General features: G+C 40.6%; 2 protein-coding genes across 3 annotated transcripts in view; one reads left to right on the top strand and one right to left on the bottom strand.

The window, feature by feature from the left end:
* The window catches only part of BRCA2 (BRCA2 DNA repair associated), a 33,513-nt gene extending 19,918 nt beyond the window's left edge, over window positions 1–13,595 (top strand). The window contains exons 15-27 of one of the 2 annotated variants that reach the window (XM_014309200.2): window positions 178–368; window positions 939–1,126; window positions 1,466–1,636; window positions 1,947–2,298; window positions 2,999–3,154; window positions 5,163–5,307; window positions 8,083–8,201; window positions 9,253–9,454; window positions 9,669–9,835; window positions 9,924–10,059; window positions 10,700–10,956; window positions 11,405–11,548; window positions 12,845–13,595. In XM_014309200.2, coding sequence (XP_014164675.2) covers window positions 178–368; window positions 939–1,126; window positions 1,466–1,636; window positions 1,947–2,298; window positions 2,999–3,154; window positions 5,163–5,307; window positions 8,083–8,201; window positions 9,253–9,454; window positions 9,669–9,835; window positions 9,924–10,059; window positions 10,700–10,956; window positions 11,405–11,548; window positions 12,845–13,390 — 2,774 coding nt within the window. In that variant the 3' untranslated portion in view covers window positions 13,391–13,595. Of the gene's footprint in view, window positions 1–177; window positions 369–938; window positions 1,127–1,465; window positions 1,637–1,946; window positions 2,299–2,998; window positions 3,155–5,162; window positions 5,308–8,079; window positions 8,202–9,252; window positions 9,455–9,668; window positions 9,836–9,923; window positions 10,060–10,699; window positions 10,957–11,404; window positions 11,549–12,844 lie in introns of both variants that reach the window. The other variant, XM_031061400.1, reaches the window with a different exon arrangement.
* On the bottom strand, window positions 13,434–20,897 carry N4BP2L1 (NEDD4 binding protein 2 like 1). Its single transcript, XM_005426377.2, has 5 exons — window positions 20,731–20,897; window positions 18,179–18,303; window positions 17,340–17,428; window positions 16,783–16,859; window positions 13,434–15,003 (listed from the first exon to the last, which is right to left on the bottom strand). The coding sequence occupies exons 1-5, from the start codon at window positions 20,895–20,897 to the stop codon at window positions 14,781–14,783; spliced, it is 681 nt and encodes a 226-aa protein (XP_005426434.1). The 3' UTR covers window positions 13,434–14,780.
* Window positions 20,898–25,234: the final 4,337 nt, after the last annotated feature.

Raw genomic sequence — 25,234 nt, 5'->3', positions numbered from 1 at the left:
AGTAATCACTGCTTTCTAAATGCATTAAACTTTTAATATTTAGACTTGCAGTTTCTAAAAATCTGCAGAGTGGCATAGAAAAAACACTGCTCTGAATCTTCTACAGTGTGACTGTGTATCTTTACTTGATAATGCTTTTAAAAGGTTTTGATGTTTTGGGTTTTTTTTAATTTGCAGCTATGGCCAGGATGGTGACAAATCTCCGCTGTGCCAGAGATCTGCAGGAAATGAGAATTAAAAAGAAATGTAGGCAAAATATTCATTCACAGCCAGGCACTCTTTATGTCATTAAAACATCTGCAAGCAGTAGAATCCCTCTGAAAACTGCAGTGGAAGAGAAATCTCCTAACTTTTATTCTACAGAAGAGGTATATTGATATCTTTTTATTTTCTGTCTCACATCTGTTTCTCAAGACTAGCAAATAAAAACTCAGTAGCTTTTGAATAGATACATTCTTCAGTTTTAGGTAAGTATTTACAGTAGCTGTTACACCAGTTGCTACAGTACTTAAGTATCATATAGCCAGTTTTTAAGACTATTCCAAATAATAAAGGTCATAAATCTCTAGTGTTATAATCAAACAGGGAAAAAATCCACCACTTAAAATGCATATGAAGAGTTGGTTTAAAAGAACAGTTAAAATACAAGCTTAGATAAATCTATATAAAAATGCTCTTGCTTTTGGTACTGTGGAAGTACAAAACCTATTGAATTTTTTTAAACACTTTCAAAGTACACTTTGATGCTGTTCTGCTAAAATAGTTGTTGGGAATCCTCCATTCTCCATGGTTTACATATGAAATGGCAAGGTCAAACAAAAGCTGTCTCAACCTTTAAGAAATATTTAATCTGAATTTATAAGATCGGATATTTAAACTCTTTGTTGAATTCTTACTGTATTGTCATTATTTTGTCTTTTCCATCTGATTTTTTTCAGCTGTACACATACGGTGTTTCTAAACAGTGTGTACAAGTTAACAGCACAAATGCAGAATCTTTCCAGTTTCTCATCAAAGACTTTTTCAGTAATGAGTATTTATTAGCTGGAAATGGAATGCAGCTTGCTGATGGAGGATGGCTAATACCTACAGATGAGGGAAAAGCTGGGAAAAAGGAGTTTTACAGGTACTGTTGCTTATGAACTTGGGATAGCTATGGTATTTATTAGATAGCGGTTCTCTTGTCTCCTAGAATAAATCCACCACAGTGGTATTTTAAAGCCTCTGATTACTGGTTTTTTACTATGCATTTGTAGTACACCTCTGTTGTTATAAATAGAGATAGGATTGTTAATTTGCTATGTAGATTAATGTTGCTAGTGATTGATTCTCACTGACCATTAAAGAAAGCAAAGTCAATTTGGACTATTTCTAGAAATTCTTCAAAGGTGTAAATAGTCTAAGTAATAGGGAAGTTAAAATTTGCAGTGGATTTCAGGTTAATTTATTAACAATTTATCTGCAGAGCCCTCTGTGACACTCCTGGCGTGGATCCCAACCTAATCACAGAGGCCTGGGTTTACAATCACTACAGATGGATTGTATGGAAATTGGCAGCCATGGAAGTGTGTTTCCCACATGAATTTGCTAACAGATGTTTGACACCAGAAATGGTCCTGTTGCAGTTGAAATATAGGTATGTGTATAGCAATATATTGGGAGCTGTAATTTGTGTTACTGTGTGCTTTCTGGTTCATCAGGATTACAAAATAAGCACATCTACCTTGCGTTCACTACTTAGCAGAGTGCTTGTCTTGTTAAACTTACACACAGCAGCATTAAAAACATAGTGTGTGTTACCTGCAAAAATGTAGAAAACATTGGCTTTGCTACAGTGGTGCTTAATCATGTAGATGAGTAACCAACAGTTTTCTACAATTGTGTTAAAAGAAAAACAATGAGATGGATTTTGTTTGCTGTAACTAAGCACAAATTCTTTTTTGTAGGTATGATTTGGAAGTTGATAAAAGTAAACGATCAGCAATCAAAAAAATAATGGAAAGAGATGATGCAGCAGGTAAAACACTTGTACTGTGCATTTCCAAAATCATATCACTGAACACAGTTGTATCTCCTAGCAGTAGCAATAAGAACATGGAAAGTAAAAAAGCAGCAGCTTTAATTGAAGTTACTGATGGCTGGTATGGGATCAGAGCTCTTCTGGATCCACCTCTCAAAGCTTTCTTAGATAGAAGAAGGCTGACTGTTGGTCAGAAGATCATAGTGCATGGAGCAGAACTTGTTGGTCCTCAAAATGGATGTACACCATTGGAAGCCCCAGATTCCCTTATGTTAAAGGTAAATAAAATATTAGTTCAGCTTGATTGGATGTGACTGAGAGATGTGATAAATGCTGCTTATTTGAGCCACATTTTGTAAGCAGAAAAAGTTATTTGCTTTACAAACAGATGGAGCTTTGCTGAAGTTTAATAACCACATTTGTAAGACATGATTTCAAGGGTGTTATTCAATACAGTTGGAAGAGAAGTTTGTAGTGTAAAATTCTGCCAGGTTTTGCTATGTTTTGGCAGTTCCAGCTCCTTACTTTGGTTAAACACCAAGTTGCAAAAAAGTATTTATCCATCTCAGACAATGTGGAAGTTGGAGGAAGAATGGGGGGAGGGGAGAAATCAATGAGAGGGTGAACTGGTGGGGGAAGGCCTTGGCTTATTTGAGGTTAGTTAAAGAGCCTTAACTTTAAAGAGGGTGAAGTTTCAGCATAATACTGAAATTGCTACTCTGGTACAAAGCAATGGTTTGTCTTATAGATTCTCATTTCCCAGAGAATTTTAACTTTTCAGATTTTTAGATTCTGTTGAAAATACATTCTTCAATGTGAAAGGAATTAAAATGTGATCTGCTGAGGTGCACAAGTGATATACTCTTAGTGAGGTCAGTGTGAAAATAGATATGATTAGATGTTCTTGTAGATAAAATGTATTGGATATAACTTTGACTTAGCAGTGCCAGTTTCTCATTCACCATTTCCCTTGCTCAGATCTCAGCAAACAGCACTCGCCGTGTGCGATGGCACACCAAGCTGGGATTCCATCGGGATCCCAGACCTTTCCCTGTGCCTTTGGCATCACTTTACAGTGAGGGCGGTGCAGTGGGCTGTATTGATGTGGTTATTCAAAGAACCTACCCTATTCAGGTATGGTGTAAGTATTTTATTCATCTAACAGCATTCTATGAGATCTCAATTATATTAATGAATTGCTATATCATTCTTCAAATCAGACACAATATAGAAAACAATTTTTTTATAAGATATCATTATGTGTAAAATAATGAGGAGTGGTTCTTGCACTGTGCATGTATTTAGTATTTCAGGACTCAAGTATCCTGGTATAAGAAGAATTTGATTTTGTGTTCAGTATCTTTTGGTTGGCTTTTCTTTGAGCTTCAAAAAGCCAGAAATAATTGAATTTCAGTTCTGTACTCTAAAAAGTAGTGCGCTTGTTTTATTATAAACATATTAACAAAAAGTTACTTATTTCTAAGCATTTGTAGGATTACTTTTTCTTACATGTAGCTGACTGTATTGTGTAAGTTCTATATTAGTGAAAATACAGTGTGTAATTATGGTGTAAAATAGATTTAAAATCTTTTAAATACCACTTGATATCTAGACATTTTAAATACTGCAGTCAGACTTCACTGCAACTGCTTGGTTTTATAACAATACCAGACACAAAAAGAAACAATATTTCTGTTAGTAATCAATCTTTTTAATGTAAGCAGTTTAACCAGGACACAACTTTCATATTTTATTAGCTTTCCTCAGAGCAGGTTATACTTGGCATGTATATCTAAGATTGTTTTTTCATTGCCTTCTTTCTAAGGTATTATTTTATAGTTGGTGGATGTAGAATGAATTCTGCAAAGGTACTAGCAACATTTGGTTTGGATCATTACTTTGCTATTTAGGTCATTACTTTAATGGAGGAAATTGCAGCACTAATTATGTGAGCTGCCTGGTAGAACAAACCTTTATTTAGGTCTCAGAAAGGGGACTGTAATCTGTAACTGCATCACAGTAAATGGTTTCCAGGCTGGGGAGGAAAGTGCTTTTTCATATCTGGCTATGTCAAGAGATTGATGCACTTTTTTCTGCTTTAAACACTGAGACTCTTGCTCAAACATACCAAAATTATAGGCAGATTTGGGCTGTCTGTCTCCTTTTACCTCAAGAGTCAAGGAGCATAGGAATCACAGTAGCCTTAATTAAAGGTGTCAAACTGAGTAATGCAGGAGATACATGGTGTGCAATTAATGAGGTAGGCAGAGCCTATTTCAACAATTCACTGCCTCATAAGTGTTGGTCCTGCAACCTTTCCTTACCTTGCTTTCACTATACACTCCTGCTGCTTCTCTGTTCTAAACCTGGAGCTCACCTGGTCCTGTTACTTAGATAGCTTAATTCATTAAACTAGGAAAAAGTAACTAATAATAATATTAAGAACACACAATGAACTGCTGTCTATTGAATTACCAAACTGACACAGTCTGCTGAGGTCAGATATGTGCTAGAGCCAATGCAAGGGAGAAGACAGAACTGTGCAGAAAATGGGATTGGAAGGAAAGGGACCACCTTCAGCAGCTGTGGATCTCCTTGTTTAGCTCACTGGCCTCTTCAAATCAGGCAAGCCAGTTCTGGCAGGATTGTGGACAAGGCTATGGAATCATCTCAGGCAGAAAAGGTTTAGGAGCATCTGCAGAACTACGTCATAGTTCTTTTACAGCACCTAACCCAGAGTGTTAAAACAGACAGTACAGCTGATGTGGAAAGACAAGTTGAGTAGAATGCAGTCTGGTGTATTTTTTAGCATTGAGTTTGATGGTTTGTATTTTAATGTATATACCAGTGGGATCCATTCATCATCTAAATTACAACATGATACTGACTACTTGAAGCTATGTTGTCTTCAGCTGTTAAATTATCTGGTTTTGGATACTGCTCTATTCTGCTTGTTTTTGACAAGTTACCAACCAGTGCTGTGGGGTTTTGCCTTTTATCTGTTATACCGGAAGAACTTAAGGTCTGTTGCCTGTTCATGTTTAAAGCATTTTTTGGTTAACAGTGAGTGTGAAAGAGAAGCTAGATAATGTTAAAAATAATTTTTAAAAGTCTGGGTTTAGTTTTAATCTTTTTATTTCAGTGGATGGAAAAGACGTCGGCTGGTTCTTACATTTTTCGTAACAGCCGAGCTGAAGAAAGGGAAGCTGCCAAGCACGCAGAGGATCAGCAAAAGAAACTGGAAGCTCTGTTTGCAAAAATCCAAGCAGAATATGAAAAGCATGAAGGTAAAGCTTTAATTCTTTCAGAACATCTATAAAGAACAGGAAAACGTTTTGATGTTTTCAGAAACGTCAAAAGAAATTTTCAAAAATCTTCTCTGGTGATAGAGAAGCAGAGATGGGATTTTGGGTTGTTTTCTTTCTTGTTGTTGGTTTTGTTTTGTGTTGTTTCAGGTTTTTGCTTCCTGTGTGTCAAGACCTTTTGATACAAAACGGTTATGTGCTTATTTTCATGGCTTTGCAGCTATCTAGGAAACACCTTTTGAACATATTCATAGGCAGGCCACTAAAAAATTATCCTTGAGGTGATTCTCAGGGAAATGTTACAAAATTGTAGAATTCATAATTTCATTCCCTTCAGGGACATGACACTGTAAGATTTCACCCAGAGATGGGCACTGCTAGGATGTATCTCAGTAGACCTAGACACTGAGACCTAGCATCTTTCCTCATGAATAATTACATAACTGTGTGGATACTGAGGTCAGTGGAGCTGCTCAGTGGGACAGGGACTCTGGTGACACAGGCCATGGAGAATGTTGAGTTATTTAATGTCCTTGGTTGGCAATCCCAGGCCATGGAGACCAGGGGAAATTCTGAAGCAAGGAAGACATACCTTTGGTGGAAGAAGATCAAGTTAGAGAACACTCAGGCAAACTGGACATATGTAACTCCATAGCTGATGATGGGATTAACTCAGAAGTGCTGAAGGAGCTGACTGGTGTCTGTGGGGCTGCTTTTGATCCTCTTTGAATGATCATTAGTTCATTGGTAGAGGTGTCTGGAGACTGAAAGAAAGCAAATGTGTCTGCTGTATTCAGAAAAGATAGGAAGGAGCACCCAGAAAACTACAGGCCAGTCAGCCTTACCTTTATCCCTGAGAAGGTGATGGGACAAATAATCCTGGAAGCTGTTAACAGGCACAAAAGGGACAAAAATGTGATTTAGAGTATTCAGCAAAGATTCACTCAGGGGAAGACATGTTTGACCAATCTGACAACGTTCTGTGATGAAATCACTGGCTTGGGCAGTTGAGGTGAGAGCAGTGCATTGCCTACCTGGACTTCAGAAAGGCTTTTGTCACTGTGTCCCTTAGGATCCATGGAGAGAAGCTGATGGGCTGGATGAGCAGGCAGGCAGGTGGATTGAAAACTGTGTGAACAGTAGGGCCCAGAGGGCGGTGATCAGTGGCACAAAGTGTCTTTGGAGGCCAGTAATTCCTGGTGTGTGCCAGGGGGGGTCTAGTCCTGTTTTAACAACTTCATTTATGATCTGGAGAATGGGGGATGTACTTACAGCAGGTTAGATGCTGAAAATCAGGACAAGTGATGGATACACTAGAGGTTTATGCTACCATCCAGAGGGATTTTGGCAGCTGGAGAAATGAGCTGACAAGAACCTCATGAAGTTCAACAAAGCAAGTTGCAAATCTTGCACCTAGGGAGGACCAGTGCCATGCACCAATACATGCTGGGGGCCACTCATCTGGAAAGCAGCTTGGCAGAAAGAGCCCTGGGGGTCCTGGTGGACAAGTTGAGGATTGTTGAGAAGGTCTTGGTGATCCTTCCCTTCTGTTTAGCACTGGTAAGGCCACATGTGGAATGCCATGTCCAGTTCTGGACTCCTCACCACAAAAGGGACATGGACACACTGGAGATATTACAACCAAGGGCTGTGAATGTGTTTAAGGAATTGGAGCATCTGACCTAGGAAAAACTGAGAGAGCTGGGACCATTGAGCTTGGAGAAGGCTCAGAGGGACAACTGATCAGTGTACTTAAATACCTGAAAGGACACTGCAGAGAAGATGGAGCTAGGCTTGTGTCAGTGGTGTCCAGTGACAAGTCCAGAGCCAAATGGGCACAAACTGGAACACAGAAAGTTCCCTCTGGACATCAGGAAACTTTTTCACTATGATGGTTGACTGACAGTGTTGCCTGGAGAAGCTGTGAAATCTCCATCCTTGGAGATAATAAAAGGCTCACTGGACAGCCTTGGTCAGCCTTCTGTAGGGTGCTCCTGCTCGAGCAGGGGGGGTGGACCAGATGACCTCCAGAGGTCCCTTCCATTTCAATATATTCTAATTCTGTAATGGCTGACACTGTCCACCTCTGCCAGTGATTTCCAACAGTAGTTTTAGCATGGAATTCTTAGTTGAAATCAGAGATGGCCTTGTAATTCTTAATGTCACTGCTATGACACCTCATGTGTTGTTTTATGCTTGGTGAATTTGTGTACACAGCAGTCTGTTGTGCTGAAGGAATTCATCAAAATTCTGGCAGCAGTGACTTACATAAGGAGAGGGTTATATAAGTTAACTTGGCATTTAGCTGATGTCCTGAGGAGGCTTTGTGTGCAGGCCTGTGCTGTCCCACATCTTGGTGTCTTTAAGACTTTTCTGCTGCATGAGAGGAAGACCAAGTGACGGACATAAAGGAAATGTAGTCAAGGATCTATGAAGGTTCTTGGCAGCCCATCAAATCTCCCACCCTCTGCTAAGTGATACTAGCCAGTGATACTAGTTACTAGCCTCCTAGCCACTGATACTGGCTACCCCAACGTTTGTATAATATTCTATGTTGTATTTAAATGAGTAAGATTTTTTCTGTATTTTCTGGATATGCGTGCGCACACACACACATATACATATCAATTCCTATACATGTGTTTTGTATTTTTATTCTGGCAAGGCCTAAATACTGCTGTGCTTCTTACATAATTATTTCTTCCTTCATTTTAAAATGTATTGGTTGTGCTCTACATAAAGGCTTTTTCTCAGCAGAGAGAACCAGTAGAACACCAAGATCATGGATTGTCACAAGACAGCAAATCCATAATTTGCAAGATGGTGCAGAACTTTATGAAGCAATTCAGAGTGCATCTGATCCTGGTTATATGGAGGTAACTGTAGATACTACTGGGTTAATTTTGAAAAGCTTTTGGAGTAAATTAAAATTTAATAACTTCTGCTGAAATTGACCATTAAATTACTCTTTTGTTTTGCTGCCTTTTGATATTTTCTACAGCATGCTTATTGCTAAATAAATTAATATTAAAAATTTTGGAAAAAAAAAGTAATGAAGGCTTGTTGTAATTGATTAATATTATCTTGGATGGCAATTTTCTCTTGGCATAAAAATCCAGGATATAGCACAATTAAAAGTTAATGCTACTTGTAATTTTATTACTTTGCTTTGTTTTGCATATACAAAAACTTAATGCATCTCATCAATCTAGAGTTTCATACACATACTCTTGCATGCTGTTCATTGAATTGTTTGGATAATTAGATTGTCTTCGTTGTCTTCATTGCCTGTTCCCAGTTAAATAACAACTTTTAAGTGTTTATGCCTTTACTAATATAGACAGAGGTGATTAGTCCCTACAAGTTATTAAAAAATTAAATACATACCTTGCCTTTTGCAAGTGAGGATCCTTGTCTGTCATATTTGATGAAACGGTAGCTATGTCTCTGGATCTGCATGTACAGAAATCTGAGTCTTGAAGGCTTGGTCAGTAAAGTGATGTGTTTGATGCATTTTAGTGTAAATCATTGTGTCAACTCAGAGACAGCAGCCTGAGGAGAAGTGCAACTCTTCCTTTATTCTTCCAGAAATTTTTCCTAGTATGTCTTCATATGAAACAGGCAAGCCTGCCTGTTATATTAAATATTCACCTTACTTATACACTTTCAAGCAGGCTTCTCACTAGTTGTCAGGTAGAAATAGTGTATAGTGTAATCTCTGCACAGACCAGAGAGCACCAGCTGAGTACCAGAAGTACCACTGCTGCCTCCTGTTGTTTTAATATATCTCATTTCAAGTCCTAGTAGTGCATTAGCTGGAAATAAATTGCTTCTAACAGATAAACACTCAAGAAAGAGGCTATCTAAAAATCTTGTGGTTTTTTGATTAATAAAAAAGATACTGAGTTCATCTTCTCTTGGTTGCAGGGATATCTCAGTGATGACCAATTAAAAGCCTTGAAGGCTTACAGGCAGCTGATGAATGACAAAAAACAAACTCAGATGCAGGAACAATTCAAGAAGGCTTTAGAGTCAGCAGAACAGGAAGCAAATGGTTGTTACAAAAGGGACGTGTCTGCAGTATGGAGATTATATGTGGTAGACTACAGAAAGCAAGAAAAACATAAAGGTCAGTGCTTGAAAAACTATAAATAACTTTTAACTAAATGTGGTAACTGGCCAGCATAGGTAGATTTGAAGAGTTTCCCAACAGTATTTTAGTTTACATGTTAATATTTCCAGTTTGATTCTTGGTTTAAGGCTTTTGGATAGGAGGGACTGTTGTAGATTTATTTTGTTTAAAAGCCTTCAAATTATGACTGAGCTTACTGTGCTGTTGTCAGGAGCAGTGCTGAGTGTCTGGCGCCCGCTGCCCGACATGTGTTCCTTGCTGAAGGAAGGTGCTCGCTACAGGATCTTCCAGCTGTCAGCATCCCAGCCCAGGGGGAGGGCAGACTCCACCAATGTCCAGTTAACAGCCACCAAGAAAACTCAGTACCTACAGCTAGCAGTAAGTGCTTTCAGTGCATACAGGTGCATCATTAAAATGTGTCACACTCTGTAAGTGTGGTAAATACTGAAGTTTTGTGTTTCATCAGGTATCACAGGAGATGCTGGTACAGATTTTCTTTCCAAGAAAGGCTCTAGAATTCACCAGTTTGTTGGATCCTTCTTTTCAGCCACCATGTGCTGAAGTGGATTTAGTCGGTGTTGTAATTTCTGTTAGCAGAACAGGTACGTTATGGACCACATTCATGTCTTCCCATTGAATAACCACTGAAGTTTATTTCAAAAGTCAGAGTTATCTTGGTGTTGTACCTGCATCTCAGGCCTGTGAAAACCTCCTAAATACAGGCCATCACAGTGACATGCTGGCAGATAAATCTATATTTCTGAAGAAAAACGGTCTCTGTTTATTAGCTCAGGAAGTTAGTAAGGCAGGATCTAAGCTCAAAAGCAGCTTACATTTAAATATTTATATATTTTCCATAAATCATGGGCATAAGTTCTCACATTTGTGTCGAGCATCTGCTGAAATACCATCGTGCATGTACATGAACTCCCTCTTTGGTGTACAGTGTCATGGAAAGAGTGGAATTCAGGCAAAGGAGCTCATGGAGAGGGAGAGGTGGATAATCTTCTGGGTAAAAAGGAAAAGTTCCATAGGAGTATTGTTTTTAAAGGCACAGACTTTGAATTGTTTCCTGTAATCAGTAGGGAGCTGGTGTAGAATATGAAAGAAGTATGAAATACCTGTCACCATGCAGATGGGCTGCCATGTAGCTCTTTCAAGATGTATGTGAATTTTTTTAGTAGATCCAGATCACTTAAAGAGATGTAAAGGTTTAATTCAGACTTTTTTCCTGCTTTTTAGGTTTCACTACTGTGGTATATTTGTCTGATGAAAGCTATAATTTAGTGGCAGTAAAGATCTGGACAGATCTCAGACACTTGGCTATTGAAGATGTAGTTGTCCGCTGCTCACTCATTTCTGCAAGCAACCTTCAGTGGCAGTCTGAATTCAAATCAGAAATTCCCGTGCTGTTGGCTGGAGATCTTTCTTTATTCTCAGCCAGTCCAAAGGAATGCTATCTTCAAGAGAAGGTTAATGAACTGAGAAGTGTGATAGAGGTAAACCTCCGGAAGTGTTGATGGTTACTTTTAGTTACTGCTGTGTTACATCCTTCACCAAAAAGTCTGTTAGTATTGATAAACCTTTAAAACAAGTAATGCACATAATGCTTAATGTAAGGGGAATTTTCTGGGAGATAAGAGTAAGATGTTAATGCAGTTTTCCTGGGGGATTGAATGTCTTGAATTTTTTTTTATTTTCCAACTCATCCAGCATTGTCTTTAGGATGTGCCACAGAATTTCTGAGTGGCAAAAGATCTTGTATCTGTCAATAGGGAATCTGCCATGGACAGAAAGTGCAGGAATCTTCTATGTTGTTGGTTTGATATAAAATAAAATTCAAGTGGGATAATGATGAAAAAAGAAAGTCTTAAATGTAGTGTATATAGCCCTTACATAGTTTGAAAGCCAAATATTCTGCATTGCAAACTCTGTTCTCCCTTACAGAATGTGCCCTCCTTTTGCTCTGATGCAGAAAGTAAACTGATGAATTTGCTAGGAAGAAATCTCTTGCTGACACCCAGTTTACCTAAAAGATGTGGTTTGGAAAGCCCCTCTCCTTCCTGCAGCCATGCAGAGGATAGAAGTTTGGTAAGATTCTGGTAATTAATGCTGTGTTTATACTGGCATTACATGCAGTAAGGATTTAAGCAAGTGGTGAATGGTCTCACTTCTGTGTCCATTTCAATCTTGTCAGGGCAATGCAAGCTGATTAGAAGCTTTCTCTGTGTGTTTGTGGGTTTAGGATTATTCCCCAGAGGAGCCATGAGATAGATTAATCCTTCCTCCAAACACTATATGAAAACTTCCCCTTGTGGCCTGTGTTTCCACAATGTACTTTAAGTCTTTTGAATTTGATGTGAGTAAAATGAATCATCTTTCTTTATAGATGATTTAGTGCTTCTTTGGTCCCACTGTGAAGATTATCAATGTGAATGTCACAGAAGGGGAAAATCTCAATCTGTACATTTTTATTTCAAGGCATTCTGCAGTTCCCACCTTTATTGAGAGAATTTACTTCTTGGTCTTTTTATAGACAGCATTTACTATTTCTAGGATTTAATAGGGATGTCACCTGGAAAATGTGTTTTAGCAGTCTTGACAAAAATTGATTTAAATAGTACTTAAGTTTCCCATGAAAGCTGCTGGTGGTGAGTTGCTTCTCACATGGAATACTGAGCACAGTCAGAACAAAAATTTTTCCTGCCATGAGTTGTAAGAGAAGTGGAAACACCCCGGTGTGGTATCAGTTGCTGGGGACTAAGTTTAAACTTATAAGGCATCCTTTTCTATTTCAAAGGGAGGGCTAATGTTTAATTCTAAAGGTTTTGTTTATATATTTTATAGACTTAACTAGTTTATATTTGTATAGCTTATTAAATACATTAATCATCTTTTAAAAATGAGACATTAAGTGTATTCTCAGGCCTGTGCTTGAAATATTTGCTATGCAGCATCTGTCTTACGTGTATTGTTATCTTCAAATTTTTTGGTCTATGTTCTATTCTGGTTTTTTTTCAAATTTTTTTTCTCCTTCTTACTTATTTAACCAGCCATGTGTGGAGAACATGGCCAAGGCGGTAGAAGACTTATGAGTGCTTTGATTTCCTATCATCTGGCATAGAAAAATTCCCATACATTTTGCTTAGCTCTTAGAAACAAAATGTAAATGTACAGGTGAACAGTGACTTATCAGTCATCAGCACTTGAAGGAATAATAATATTAATCACCAGCAGGAGATACCAAACTAAACTTAAATGGGATATGAATGATGATGTATTGTTTTATATTGGGGGGGGGAGGGGTTCCCCCATTTTGTGGAAGTCTTTGAGGAAGCTCATGAAACAGAACATTCTATTCAACATAAAACTTCTCTTTTTACCCAGATCTCTTCTAGAATTGAAATGAAGCATCCAAGCCCTTTGTCAACTAGCACACCAAATATGGAACTTGTCACACCAGCGTCAGCAAAAACACCTTCACCTGCTACAATTAAGGAAAACTATCTCAAAACCAGCAAAAAGAGAAAAGCTATGGACTTCCTCAGCTGCATACCTGCCCCTCCACCACTGACACCAATATGTTCAGTAATTTCTCCATCTGTTAAAAGAGCATTTCAGCCTCCACGAAGTTTGGGTTTACAGCATGGCAAGTCACCTAAAGGGACAGATCAGAATATTGGCCTTGTCACCCCTTGCAGAAAAGTGAGAGAAACTGTTCATCTTCCTGAGAATGACCTGGTTGCTGATGAAGAACTGGCAATGATTAATACACAAGCACTCATGAATAATTTACCAGAAGAAAAGAAGATGGATTCTGTAAATGAAAACAGGAATGCAACAGCTACTACTTTATCTGATGATCTTTCATCCAGAAATAGTTCCAGGTGTACTGGGGAAGCAAATAACTCATCAAAAGCAGTTCTGAAGTAGCTGAGGCTCTTCAGAAGAACTCAAAGGAACATGAAGGCTCATTACCAGCCCACAGAATGCTACAAAGACCAAAATCCCAAAAATGCTGCTACTGCATATGTACAGTATTGTATATATTTCAAATTCAAATTATTTTTACACTTTGTACATTAAAACTTGGTTGTATTTAATAAAGTTCTATTACAAAAACAGGCTTATTAAATAACACTTCATTTGCAAAATAGTTTGAAGTTTAGTATGTAAACACTTCTCACAAAGATGTATTGTACAATAACATCAGTGTGGCTGAGGGTTTGATGACATTTTGTAAGTTATTGATTCTGTGTTCTTCTATTACAGCAGGATCTTTGTTTCAGTCTAAAGCCATCAGTTTTGTTTCCCTCTGCAACATCAGAGTAGTTGTTTGGCGGTCCAGAGTGGCACAGGGCATAATAAAGAGTTCTCTTATTTTCAGCAAACCGAACACTTTAATTCTGAAATGTTGCTCTGCTATTCTGGCACAGTTCTTGTACTTTTCTCCTCAGACTTTCCATATAGCACTAAGGGAGGTTTAAAGAACAGCTATGATTATTTGATTCACAGCAAAATGCCATGCAGAGTTATAATTAAATAGCTCCTTGGTCTGTGTTTCTGCTTCAGCTGTTCAGAGCTGCTTCAGAGCCCTGTTCCCACCTAGGAGTTAACAAGCACAAGCCTAACACTAATGTTTCATTTTAGGAGCCTCTCCATCTTGGGATCAGTGAACTCCTATGTCTTGGCAAGATGAAGAGTTAAGGTTGCTTTGTTGAAGTGTTTTGCTTGTAGGCTGGAGAAGCTGTTTGTGAGTGAGGTAAGAGCAGCATGAATCCAGTCAGTGGAGAGAGGGAACAGCATCAGCTCTTGCTACAATCTGTCGAGCTACTTTTGCCATCATTCACTTTGCCTCTGAAAGTTACAATAATGCTGTAGGCAAGTAGTAGAGACAAAAAGTTCATACAGTCAGATATAAAGCATTAAAATAGCAAGAAATGCCAATTGTGTGGGGAAAGAATTGGCCACAATGGCCTTAAGACAGAAATAAGTTAGGAATGTTTACTGCTAGTGTCAGACTGTGATGCAGAAAAAAATATCCATGTGGTAGAGTCCAGTGCATTTCACATATGCCTGGATGGATTTTCATGGAGGAAGAGGGATGAGACAGAGTACAGTTTGTACTGGGTACAGTGCTCTTACAGTGGTCACGTAGAGCTGTGAGATCATGGTCCAATGTCATTTAAAGATTTGTAAGAAATAAAAGTAATTTAGGAATTTAGTAGAAAAACAGAAGAATAAAAAACAGTTTAGAAAAACATGTAAAACTAGAGACTCTTGTACCCTGATAATTAAAACACCAAGGAATGCACATCTTCAGTTAAAGTGTCATATTCGTACGTGCTGTGCCACGTCTCCCCCTTGGGAAGGCAAGAAGGTGGGTGGGATGGGGACCTGTCCCATAAGCTGCACTTGCTCCACTGTAGCTTCCCTCATCCCTGCTTGGTTTTTCAGACTGGAGAACACTGTGGAAGGTGACGTTGTGCTCGTATTGTTCTTTCATCCGTTGTATCTTTTCCCGAGGGACGCGATGAATATTTCTTCTGTAGAGTCAACAGTAACAGAAAATACAAGTATTTAACTGCCTGTGTATGAGGGGCTATCTTCAGTTTGCTGAAGTCCCTGATAGGTTCAGCATAAAGGTTCAGGTCCCCACTGATCTCTTTCTGGCCTTTTATAACAAATTATTGTTCACTTCCACCTACTTCTTTGGAATATTATTGTGACTGCTGAAAAACAACACTGTTATTTTTTGTGAGGCAGATGGGACACAGAGAGTTGACAAATGTCCAAAATAAGTGCAGAAGACCTGTGTGGTATTTTATACAAGTGTTGCTCTGTTTAAGCACTAACAGCTTGTTGGCCTCAGTGATGTTCTGTATAGCTGAAGATAGGCAGCCAAGGGCTGCAGCCAGCCCAGACACCGAGCAGCAGCAAGGACAGAGGTCACAAACTGCTGTGCTTTGAGAGCAAGTAGGGAAACATCGCACGTGATGTGGCTCTGGCTCCAGGGCAGACTCATAAATGACAAACTTTGAGAGGGAAAGGAACACAATGCTCAAACGTGCAGGGCTTTCTGGATAGAGTAGCCAGAGTAGCCCCAGCCATGGTTCTTCCACAACTTAGCAGGAATTGTCTTCCCAAAGACCACCAGGAATTTGTGAGTTGGCAAACCCCGAGTATCTTTGGGGCTGCCATTTAGTGTTGTTAAGGTGCAGCTTGTGCCCCAGTGAGTGTATGTGACTTATCTTTACAATGCTGCTGTGAAAAGTAAATGTGGGTCAAATATGCAATTAAACAAACTACAAGTTACTGAGTAGCTCTGCCTACAACAAATGATCAGACTGTGCCCCTGCAGTGCTCCCCTACCAATGGCTGGTGCTGCTGAGGCCAGAGCCGGCTGACAGCTCAGGCTGGTGGTGTTCTCACCTGTCCCCAGGCCTGAGCCATCACCTGCCAGGTCCTGCCTCCCCCTGCAGCCACGAGCTTTGGGCCTTGGCCCTCTGCCATTTGTGTCCATCACAGACAGGAGCAGCATGAATTTTTGACTAGAGCTCCTGGCTGGTAGAAAACAAATCCATCCATTGCAATGAAGTGCCCATGCCTTGTTATCTTGCACTAAGTTAGCATATGTTATCTTCTGGATTTGGTAGCTGGGAGAGCACTGCTCCCTGTAACTCACTTCACATCAGGCTGGCTAAAGGCTAGGAAGTCAGCCTGTGCTGAATTTTTCAGTGACTACAGCCATTAATCCTGCAGTCACTGGTCAATATAACATTCTTAGAGCCACATTCAGCTGCCTCTATATCCTACCACATTGTGCAGAGTGTTTATATCCTTTATGTGCGTGTGTGTGTGTGTGTTAAGATCTTTACAAAGATCCTCTAGAACCCCATTTCTTACCCATACCGGATGTACCATCCCTCCATGCTGCAGCAGGACAGCATCTGTTATGGTTAGATTCTTAAGGACAGAAGTCTCAATATTGGCTATAGTGCTTAGATTCGAGTTTGTGCTCAAACAAAAGAGACTGCTGCTCAAAATACAGAATGAAAATCAGACCTCCTGCCTCATCAAACTTACAGCACAAAAACATGCTTCAGGGCTTGTTGCCTTTTCTATTGCCTGACTCACTTCAGGCTCTTTCAGGGCTGAATTCACTACAGACCAGGTACTCAGTAATGGAAATTTCCCACAACAATCCTTCTGTTGGCATTTACCAGGCTACATTCTTCCTTACATGAAGAGGAAGAAGGCTGACCTGAGAGCATGTCAACAAAATGAGAGAAGCTGTCTGTTCCAGCAAAGAGAAAACTATGTACCTTGTCAGCTCATGAACATTGAACTTCCAGGGTGTATCTGGTTCTTGGAATGTAACTTCATATCTATTTTCCTGTGCCTAAAGGACACAAAGATTACATTATGAAACTGCACTAAAAGAATTGCCACCTCTGCCAGAACTTCTGACAAGAGACACCAATGCATCTTCAAAGACTCTGTATGGTGTGGTTTTCACAAGTCATGAACTACAATTATAAATCATATCTTGATATATTTGTCAACAAATAGTTTGGGAACTGTCAATTCATGTCACTACTGGGGAAGAGTATGATGCCCTCATCACCAAGAAGTAGCAGGTTCAAAGGCCATTAATCTTTTCAAGTCTTTTGCCTTCACTGAGTTACAAAGCTGATCAACTAAATAACTACATCGGCACATCTGCCCCTACTTCATCACAATATCCATCCTTAACTATAATTAGAGAACTATGAGAAAACAGAAGTAAATATTTTTAGCCATGTAAAGAACCTTTTCAGTCAGATCAACCTGTAAATGTGATAGCTAGGCATATAAAAGCAATAAATCAGAGCTTCCCTACCATCATCACATATGGCTTCATTTCCCAAGCATGGATGTTGGTGTTATCAATAATAACCGGGCTTTTCCCATTCTTCATTGCTTTGCGTGCTGCAATGTAACACATTAAGTAAAGCTAAAATACATTAAATAACAGAGCCAGGCCTTGCTAGCCGTACAGCATCCTTTCTTTGCCCACTGCTCACACACTTGGTTCCCCACCAGACCTGGGTTTGCAGCTACCACCCAAATGGGAGCTGAGGCCAGTGCCCAGCAGCTCTGCTGGAAGAGGTGGTGCAGCTCTGGCTGATCTGAAGCTCTTATAGAAAATACTTAAAACAGCCAAAAATTACTGTCATTTGCAGGAGATCCCTGTTACATCATCTCAAAGTATAAGATCTCATCACCATCCCTACAAATTCCTTCAGAGCACAGCCACAAAAGCGTGGTACATTGAGTAAAGACCTAGGTTGTTTAATTCTCAAACTTAAACTCAGCCTGCAAGTTTTCTTCCAGTCTATCATTACATTCCCACCCCCTTCCTGGTCAGGACAGACACCTAAGAAGTTAGAGGTGAAGGCTGCAGTGCCTATACTGCAGGGAGCAGCTGCTGGGCTGGTGCCTGAAGCAGTGCCTCCTCTAAAATAACATTAACCACCCTCCAAAATGTTTCCATTTACAAATTTCCCTTTTATAAGTCAGAAGAAATCAAATCAGAAGTAGTAAATGTATTTTTAGCCAACGCCCCATGAACTATAGTGCACAACACCACCTTGAGGTATTTTAATCTGGGAGCTAAATTTAAAGACAGCCTGAAATGCAAAATTATTTAGCATTTCAGTCTGGATAAACTTCAGTCACCTCTTTTCTGGTTCCACTTGTGTGCCTCCTCTAGGAAGTCAGGCTCAAAGACGTAGACACCATCTTCAATAAAGAAGTCATCAGTACTAAGGACTACAGCACTGGGGTTGTCACGTTTCAGCTGTCTGCAAGGAAAAATAAAAGATGAAAGAAGGATTAGTACCTGGTGACACCCTTCAAGAGAGACCAGTAAGCCATGAGCTATTTGAGTGCTCTGCAAATACACACAGTACTTCATTTGAAAAACCCCGATTTAAAGGATCTGGAAGTACTACAATCAGTAGATGGACACGTAGGAAGAAAGGAATGGAGCTTGAAGGCGTGGCCTTGATTTCTTTAATTCAGCAGAGAAATCTACACCGGACTACCAACATCTGAGTCTTTAATCTTATTAATATTTTCAGGTCTCCTTCTGAGTTATCTGAGAAAGCAGGACTGTAAAGAGAAGGAAAAAACAAAACAAAACAAAACAAAAACAGTAGCCCAAACCTGCTTATCCAGGCATGGAAGTTGGTGTGAGAAGACAATTTGACAATGGGAATTTTGCTACATAGATTTCTGAAGATAACCAGGAGGAAGGATTTGTTATTTAGTAAAGATGATCCAGAGAATGATGAGTTTGGTTTGAGGGGTTATTTCTGGCTGTAAACCAGGTAGCACTTATTTAGAATTTTAATTTGCAAATAAATATCTGAATGGTAAGTCAATATTTTGTGGGTTTTTTATGTAATTTTATGGTTCTTATCACTTGTCCCTGTTCCATTTAAACCCACTCTTGTAGAGTTGAGTAATTTTTATATCTTCAGCTTTTAAACAAATTTTCTAAACAAATCTGAGTTTATAAAAAATATTTTATAGACAAATTTGCAGATCCATAAAGCAGACTGCTGTGGTGAGTGGCATTGGGCAATCCCACTTCCCCTCACATGGGTGTGTGTCCCCAAGCAGTGCTCCTGCAGGCTGGGGATGCCATGGGGAGCAAATGTGTGTCCTGCTGGACACTGACCAGCTACCTCACAGGCAGCCACTGGCTCTTGGAAGGAAGTGCTGCCTTGTGTGGAGGTTTAAATATAAAGCATCCCTCTGCCAGTCCTTAGAGACCACAAAAACAAAACAAAACAAAAAAAAACCACCAACCAAAAAACCCAACCCTTAATGTATGATTGTGTTCCCACTTCTGTATAATCCAGAATTTTTTGTGTCCATACACAGAATTGTCTTTTTTTTTTTGTTTTTTTTTCAATCAGAGAAAGTTGGGAGAGGACAGAGTCTCTGCAAAAAGTCAGGGAGAGCCCATGGCATCATCCCTCTATTTCCTGTCTCCTCAAGGCCTGGAATGTCTTGGGAAAAGAAAGAAAGGTCGATCAAGAAACCCTGTGTCTCTCAGACGTGAATGCTGCTGCCCTGCTGTCTCACACCACACATGGTCTCCAGCCCCTGTGACTCATTTTAGCTTTCCTAATAAACACTTCTCCCTCCATCCCCACAAGTTGCAAAGTAACCATTTCTCAGTGTCTTATCTACATGGGCAAGAGCAAGGGAAAAGGTGTCTCCAGGTTATCAGCAGCAGAACAGGCACACAGACAGAAAAACCTTAATTCTGTCACCCAGCTCTGCTCCAACCATTTACTTACCAGTTGTACCCTAATCTGCCTGCAAGCAGCAGCTCTTCCCTAGGACTGCAGGGTGCATTTAGCTGAACAAAGCTCAGCTTCTGACTTTGCTGTCGCCGCTGTAACTTCTACCATCTACTGATTAATTAATATTATTCTGTGGTGGAGTCCATCCCAGCCAGCAGTGACTCAGTGCTGATGGAGCCAGGACTGGGCTGTACCCCCTGTAATGCATCTTTCCTGCACCAACCTGTCCTTGTCTTCTAGCCCCAAAGGGATGTTTTATTCACAAAATTACTGCTGGGCAAACTGATTTAAGAAAAATCATGTTTTAAACTGTTAGCAAACTAAAATTTTGTCACTTTAATTTTGGCCTCAGGTAAAAGTTCTTATTATGAAAAGCGAAGCAACACCTAATGCTTATCTGGTTACTGCTGTGGATAACCTGATATATTCAGGTCTCCCAATGATTCAGCACTCCCCTTTCCCACTGCTTTACTCATTATGATTTCTTCCCTAAAAAACTGACTGCTAAAATATGTGTTTTCCCTTTAGCTACTATAGGTACATAAAATGTGCACATTAATAAAAGATCTCAAGACTATTTTTTTTTCCTGTTCAGTATTTCTTTTTAAAATGTTCTTAACCAGTGCAAATTTTAAAATCTATTTTCTTAGCACATATCTTCTGAATTTTCAGCCCTGAGAGCTTTGATATTAACCCTTAAGCAATGTAAACTGTAGGTGAATATCTGTAAGCTCAGTCTATGGTCCTCACATCAATAATTAAAGTAGATAAAACTTGTGTTTCAAAAGAGGAGAAATAGGGACAAAATGGGCAGAGAGCTATGAATTACTGTAACATTTGCTATATTCACACCAAATGAGCTCCTGCTAACAGCAACATAAGAAAACATGAAGTGGGAAAATGATGGTTTACCTTCTGTTTATTTTGCTGGTTTTAACTTTTAGCTTTCCAAAACAACCAAACTGTTGCTGAAGTTGACAGCGGTTTTCTGAAATCCCTTCTATATCGCCCACAAAGCTGACAAAACTCCAATTTCTTCTCTCCCTTATAATTCCAGAGGGCACCAAGAACACTTTCATGTGTTCCTTATTAAATGAGTCTTCCACAATCTTCTCAGGACCTCAGGTTAGTTTAGAAGAAAGGTCCTGCATAATCACATCATGCTCCTAATCACTAGAAGCAATTAAAATGCCTGTAGTTTAGAAAAATACAAACCAGCTATGCAAAATGGGAGGGCTTGTGACCATGGTTATGAATAAATCTTGAACTGCCCTGTAAAAAGAAAATTACCCACTGCTGATAGATAAGCACACTTACACAGTAAGCATAAAGCTTACTAAGGAGGAAAAGAAAAATGCAATCTCTTTGCAAGATCAAAGGACACATAGGAGCTATGTTTGCATTTTTTAAAGAATCCACTGAATTGGAAGCACTGCATTGTGACAGGCAGCATCTGTGAAAAGTTCAGTATTAATTTGCTTTAGACACATAATTGCACAGTACTACATGTCTTCATCTTGCAGGGGATATGGTACCTCCTCCACCTTGTAAAGGGGTGAGGAGAAAAGGGTTTAAGGAGGTTTATTTTTAGCAGAGGAAACATCCCTTGTTCTCTTCTTACTTTCTTATCCTCTGTAGGTTCTGAAACACCAGCAAACCTTTCTTTAGCAAAGGGTAGAGGATAATGCATTTTGTATCCATTGGTTATCATACTTTTCCATCAGAAAACTTGAAAATAAATAAAGTTCTGATAGCAGATTGGAATAAACACTTTCAGTGTTCAGAAGGCCACAGAATGGAATATCAGAGACCAGAACATGTATGTACTGGCACCACACACAACCACTTCCTCTGGCCACTCTTACAAACATTAAGGGTCCTGTGGCATTTCAAAAGTGCCTAAAAGCCTTTTGCTCCAGCAGGAAAGCAGGACTGTGAGATCTGGAGTGGCAATGCCCAGCGCTTGCCACTGTCTATTGGGTTTGAACAACTCCAGGTGCCCTGAGGGCTTTGCCTGGCTGAGCTGCCAGGTGCCGCAGGCAGAGCACAGCCGTGCCTTTGTGTCTCATCCCCAGGGTGGTCCAACCATGGCTCAGTCTCCTAAAGCACCAGGCTCGAGTCCTATTTGATCAAGGCACTCAGGAGACTCACCTGAAGTGGTTTCACAGAAAGGTAAATGTTTACAGTGCAATGCTGCGTGGAGGAGGAGCTGCAAGAGCTGAAGTCCACTAACCTGACAGAGCTGCAGTGCTGCAGCAGGCTCGGGTGCTGGGAATGCTGGGAACAGCTGGCCCAGGACTGGAGGTGCTGGGATAAACCAGGCAACAGCAGCAGAGAGAACTGGAGAAGACACAGATTGTGCCAAGCAGTGATGCCTCAGTGCCAGTGCATTTCCCCCCTCCTGTTCTGAAAGAATACTCGTTCTGTGCTTCTCAAGGGAGTACAAGAACAAGCTCATTTTGAGAAATAAATCAGCAGCTGTGGCTGAGAAGTTACAAGTTCGATCATGCCCAGCCTATAGAGCTTCAGTTAAACTGTTGGATAAAGGGTCAGGTGTAAGCTGAGCTGTGCAGCACAGCAATGTGCTGCCAAAGAGCTGGAAATGCAGCTACTGGGAAGCAGGTATGAGCTTGTATGGGGCTCACTTAAATTCTGGAGGCATTTTTGGAAGTACAGCTGCCACTCCACCTCAGATAATCTTTTTCTTAGCAGCTGCCTCAGTGTGATCACAAACCTGCACTGTGAAGTCAAGGACAATGTGTTCATGGAGCATGTCCAGCACACCTGAAGGAGGCTGATGGGCTGATGGAGATGTGACTCCCAGCTGCCCCTTCTCCTTCACACTTCCGTGACATTTGGTGAAAGGTTAAAGGCAGGTAGCTGGGGCCACCTAAAATATGTGGTTCAGGGAAGCTCATCCTTAACAGTGAAGCTGCTGGAAAGGGTTGAAGCTTGGTCGTGAGCAGACCAACTCCTCATCCTGGCTTAACTACTCAGTATATCACACGTGGGTCCTTTGCTCTACCAGAAACCAAAACCCAGACCTGAACTGATCCATGCCAGTGTAGGGCTGCTCTGAGCTGGGAGCAACAAGGATGAGGAAATGGAAATAATTTTAACAAAAGTGCCATAACTAAAGCTTACAAACTGTATCCAAACTCTGCTGAGTGACATTGAAAGGTCAGGGAAACAAGCCATGGATCCCAGGTTGTTCCTAGGACTGTGTGATGAATAGAAAAGGGGCCTTTTGAGTAGAGTTATCACTGGGTTGCTGTATCACCAGTGATAACATTCATGGTTTGTGACTCATGGGCACTCTAAAGATGTAGAGTTTGTGACAGAAACACAGAAATACTGGCTGATCTGCAGAAAGAATTAATGTAGATATGTGTGAAAGCACCAGAAGAAAGAACAGAGCAAAGGCTAAAACAATGGTACCCATCGACAGCCAAGATCATTAACAGCAATAAAACTGGGATAGGTCCTGTTTACAGCCCCTCAAGGGCAGCACTCAGCTGAGGCCCAGCACTTGTGACCTGCCACAGGAAAACCCTTGCTCTGAGAGCAGGAGGATGGACAGTAGGTCACATCAGCCTCTCCACACCTGCTTCCTTCCCCTTGTTCCAAGAGTAGCAGATGATGAAGACATGGGAAAATGAATATAATGGGGGAAAAAAACCACTTAAGATTCATAAAGCACCAAGTAAGCAGAATTCACAGGGAAAAAAATGGCATTATAGGAGCTGTTGGCTGGAGATGGCACAGCAGACCTGGCCAAAACCTACCCTGCCACCATCAACTGAGAGCAACCCAGCAGAGAAAGCGAGGATGGGACAGCTTATGGTCCTTTTCTGTTCTGATTCTGGCCAGACCACATGAGCACCTTCATCTTGATGCTTGCAAGTATGAAGTTGTGATATTGTGAGTGAATAAAATCTGAGAAAATAAACTTGAATTTATAAAATGAGTTTACAGAGTACTTTTGCAAATAAACAACCACCTTCCTCCTCCAGTGGGATCTTGCACTGAGATTTGTTGCAGCCATTTTTTGCAAATTTGCCCTTGTACAGCACATAGCATTTACCAATACCAAAAGCTATGCAGTATGAGAACAGCAAAAGAATTCTCTTGGTACAGTCCTTCACAAGCTGGACAGGGCTAAGGAGAGGTACTAAATGCTGCCTTTTGATCTGTGTGTTGCTGAACAGCTAAACACAATGATGTGATTAAGAGGGGCTAGAAACAGCAAGATACTCAAACCTCCATCTCACAGGACTACTACAACAATACTTACAACTGATTTTGTAAATGTATCATTAACAATTAACCCTGTGTTTTGACCTGAAAAGTTCAGGTAAGTACAGTTACTTGCACTGCCTGAGAACATGCCCCCAAACCTTCATGTTCTCACTGTGCTATGAGAAGACCCAAATCCCCCTGAAGGAGCAGGCCCACACTTACACGGCCTCTTAAGGGAGAGGTGTGGTTTTTGGGTGTGAGCAAAACACAGCATTTGGCAACTCATAGAAAAACTTTGTTTGCCAAAGTGCACTGAGGCAGAAGGCCCAGTGGGACAGGGAAGTGCTCCACTGAGAAGAGGAAACTGTAGATGAACCCAGTGTATCACACACCTCTCACAGCAGAGCCCTTCCTGTGGCAGCCCATGATTCCAGCACGGGTTCCTCAGCCCAGCAGAGTAAGAAGACGGAATGTTCCTCTTTTGATAGAGAGTGGGTGGCACTGGGAGCTGTGTGATACCAGACTGTGAGATTTTGTGATACCAAACTACAGCCCCCATGGTCACACCGACTGCAGGGCTGCTTCCCAGCACTCCCCACTGTGTTTTTCCACCTATTTACTATCAGCCTTGGAGATGTTGGAGCATGGTCTCCTCTACTCATTTAATACACTGCCAAAGCTGTGACCAGGAGTCCAGGACATTACAAAAACAGAAGTCAGAGTTGCCAATTTTCAACCAGAGAGAGGAAGTTTTTTGGAAGTTTTTTACCATGTTTGTGATTAAACACACACACAAAAAAAAAAAAATCACCAAAAAAAACCCCAAAAACCAAAAAAACAACCCAACCCAACAAACCAAACCACCAAAAAATTAAATTTCAAAAAGAAAAAAGAAAGCCACCACCAATCTGGCACCTTTGAGAAAAGGAACAAGCACAACCCTGGTCGGGGTGATTAGTCCATCTCACCAGAAGCATCCCTGTAGGTACCGCTGGCTCGGAACAGGAGCTCGCACAGTCCCACGGGCAGGACACCCAGACACGGCCACAGGTGCCGGGGACAGCGCAGCCTGGAGCGGGCCTGGAGCCGGGGGGCTCCGGGCGGCTGCGATCAGCCGGGGCTCCCTCGGGGCTCCGCTCCCCCCGACCCCAGCCCTGCCCCGGTGGGTCTGCAGCGA

This window comes from Geospiza fortis, unplaced genomic scaffold (genome assembly GCF_000277835.1).
Source record: "Geospiza fortis unplaced genomic scaffold, GeoFor_1.0 scaffold181, whole genome shotgun sequence".
Taxonomy (NCBI): domain Eukaryota; kingdom Metazoa; phylum Chordata; class Aves; order Passeriformes; family Thraupidae; genus Geospiza; species Geospiza fortis.
Note: the sequence above shows the minus strand (reverse complement) of the source record. Positions and strands in the feature narration are given on the sequence as shown.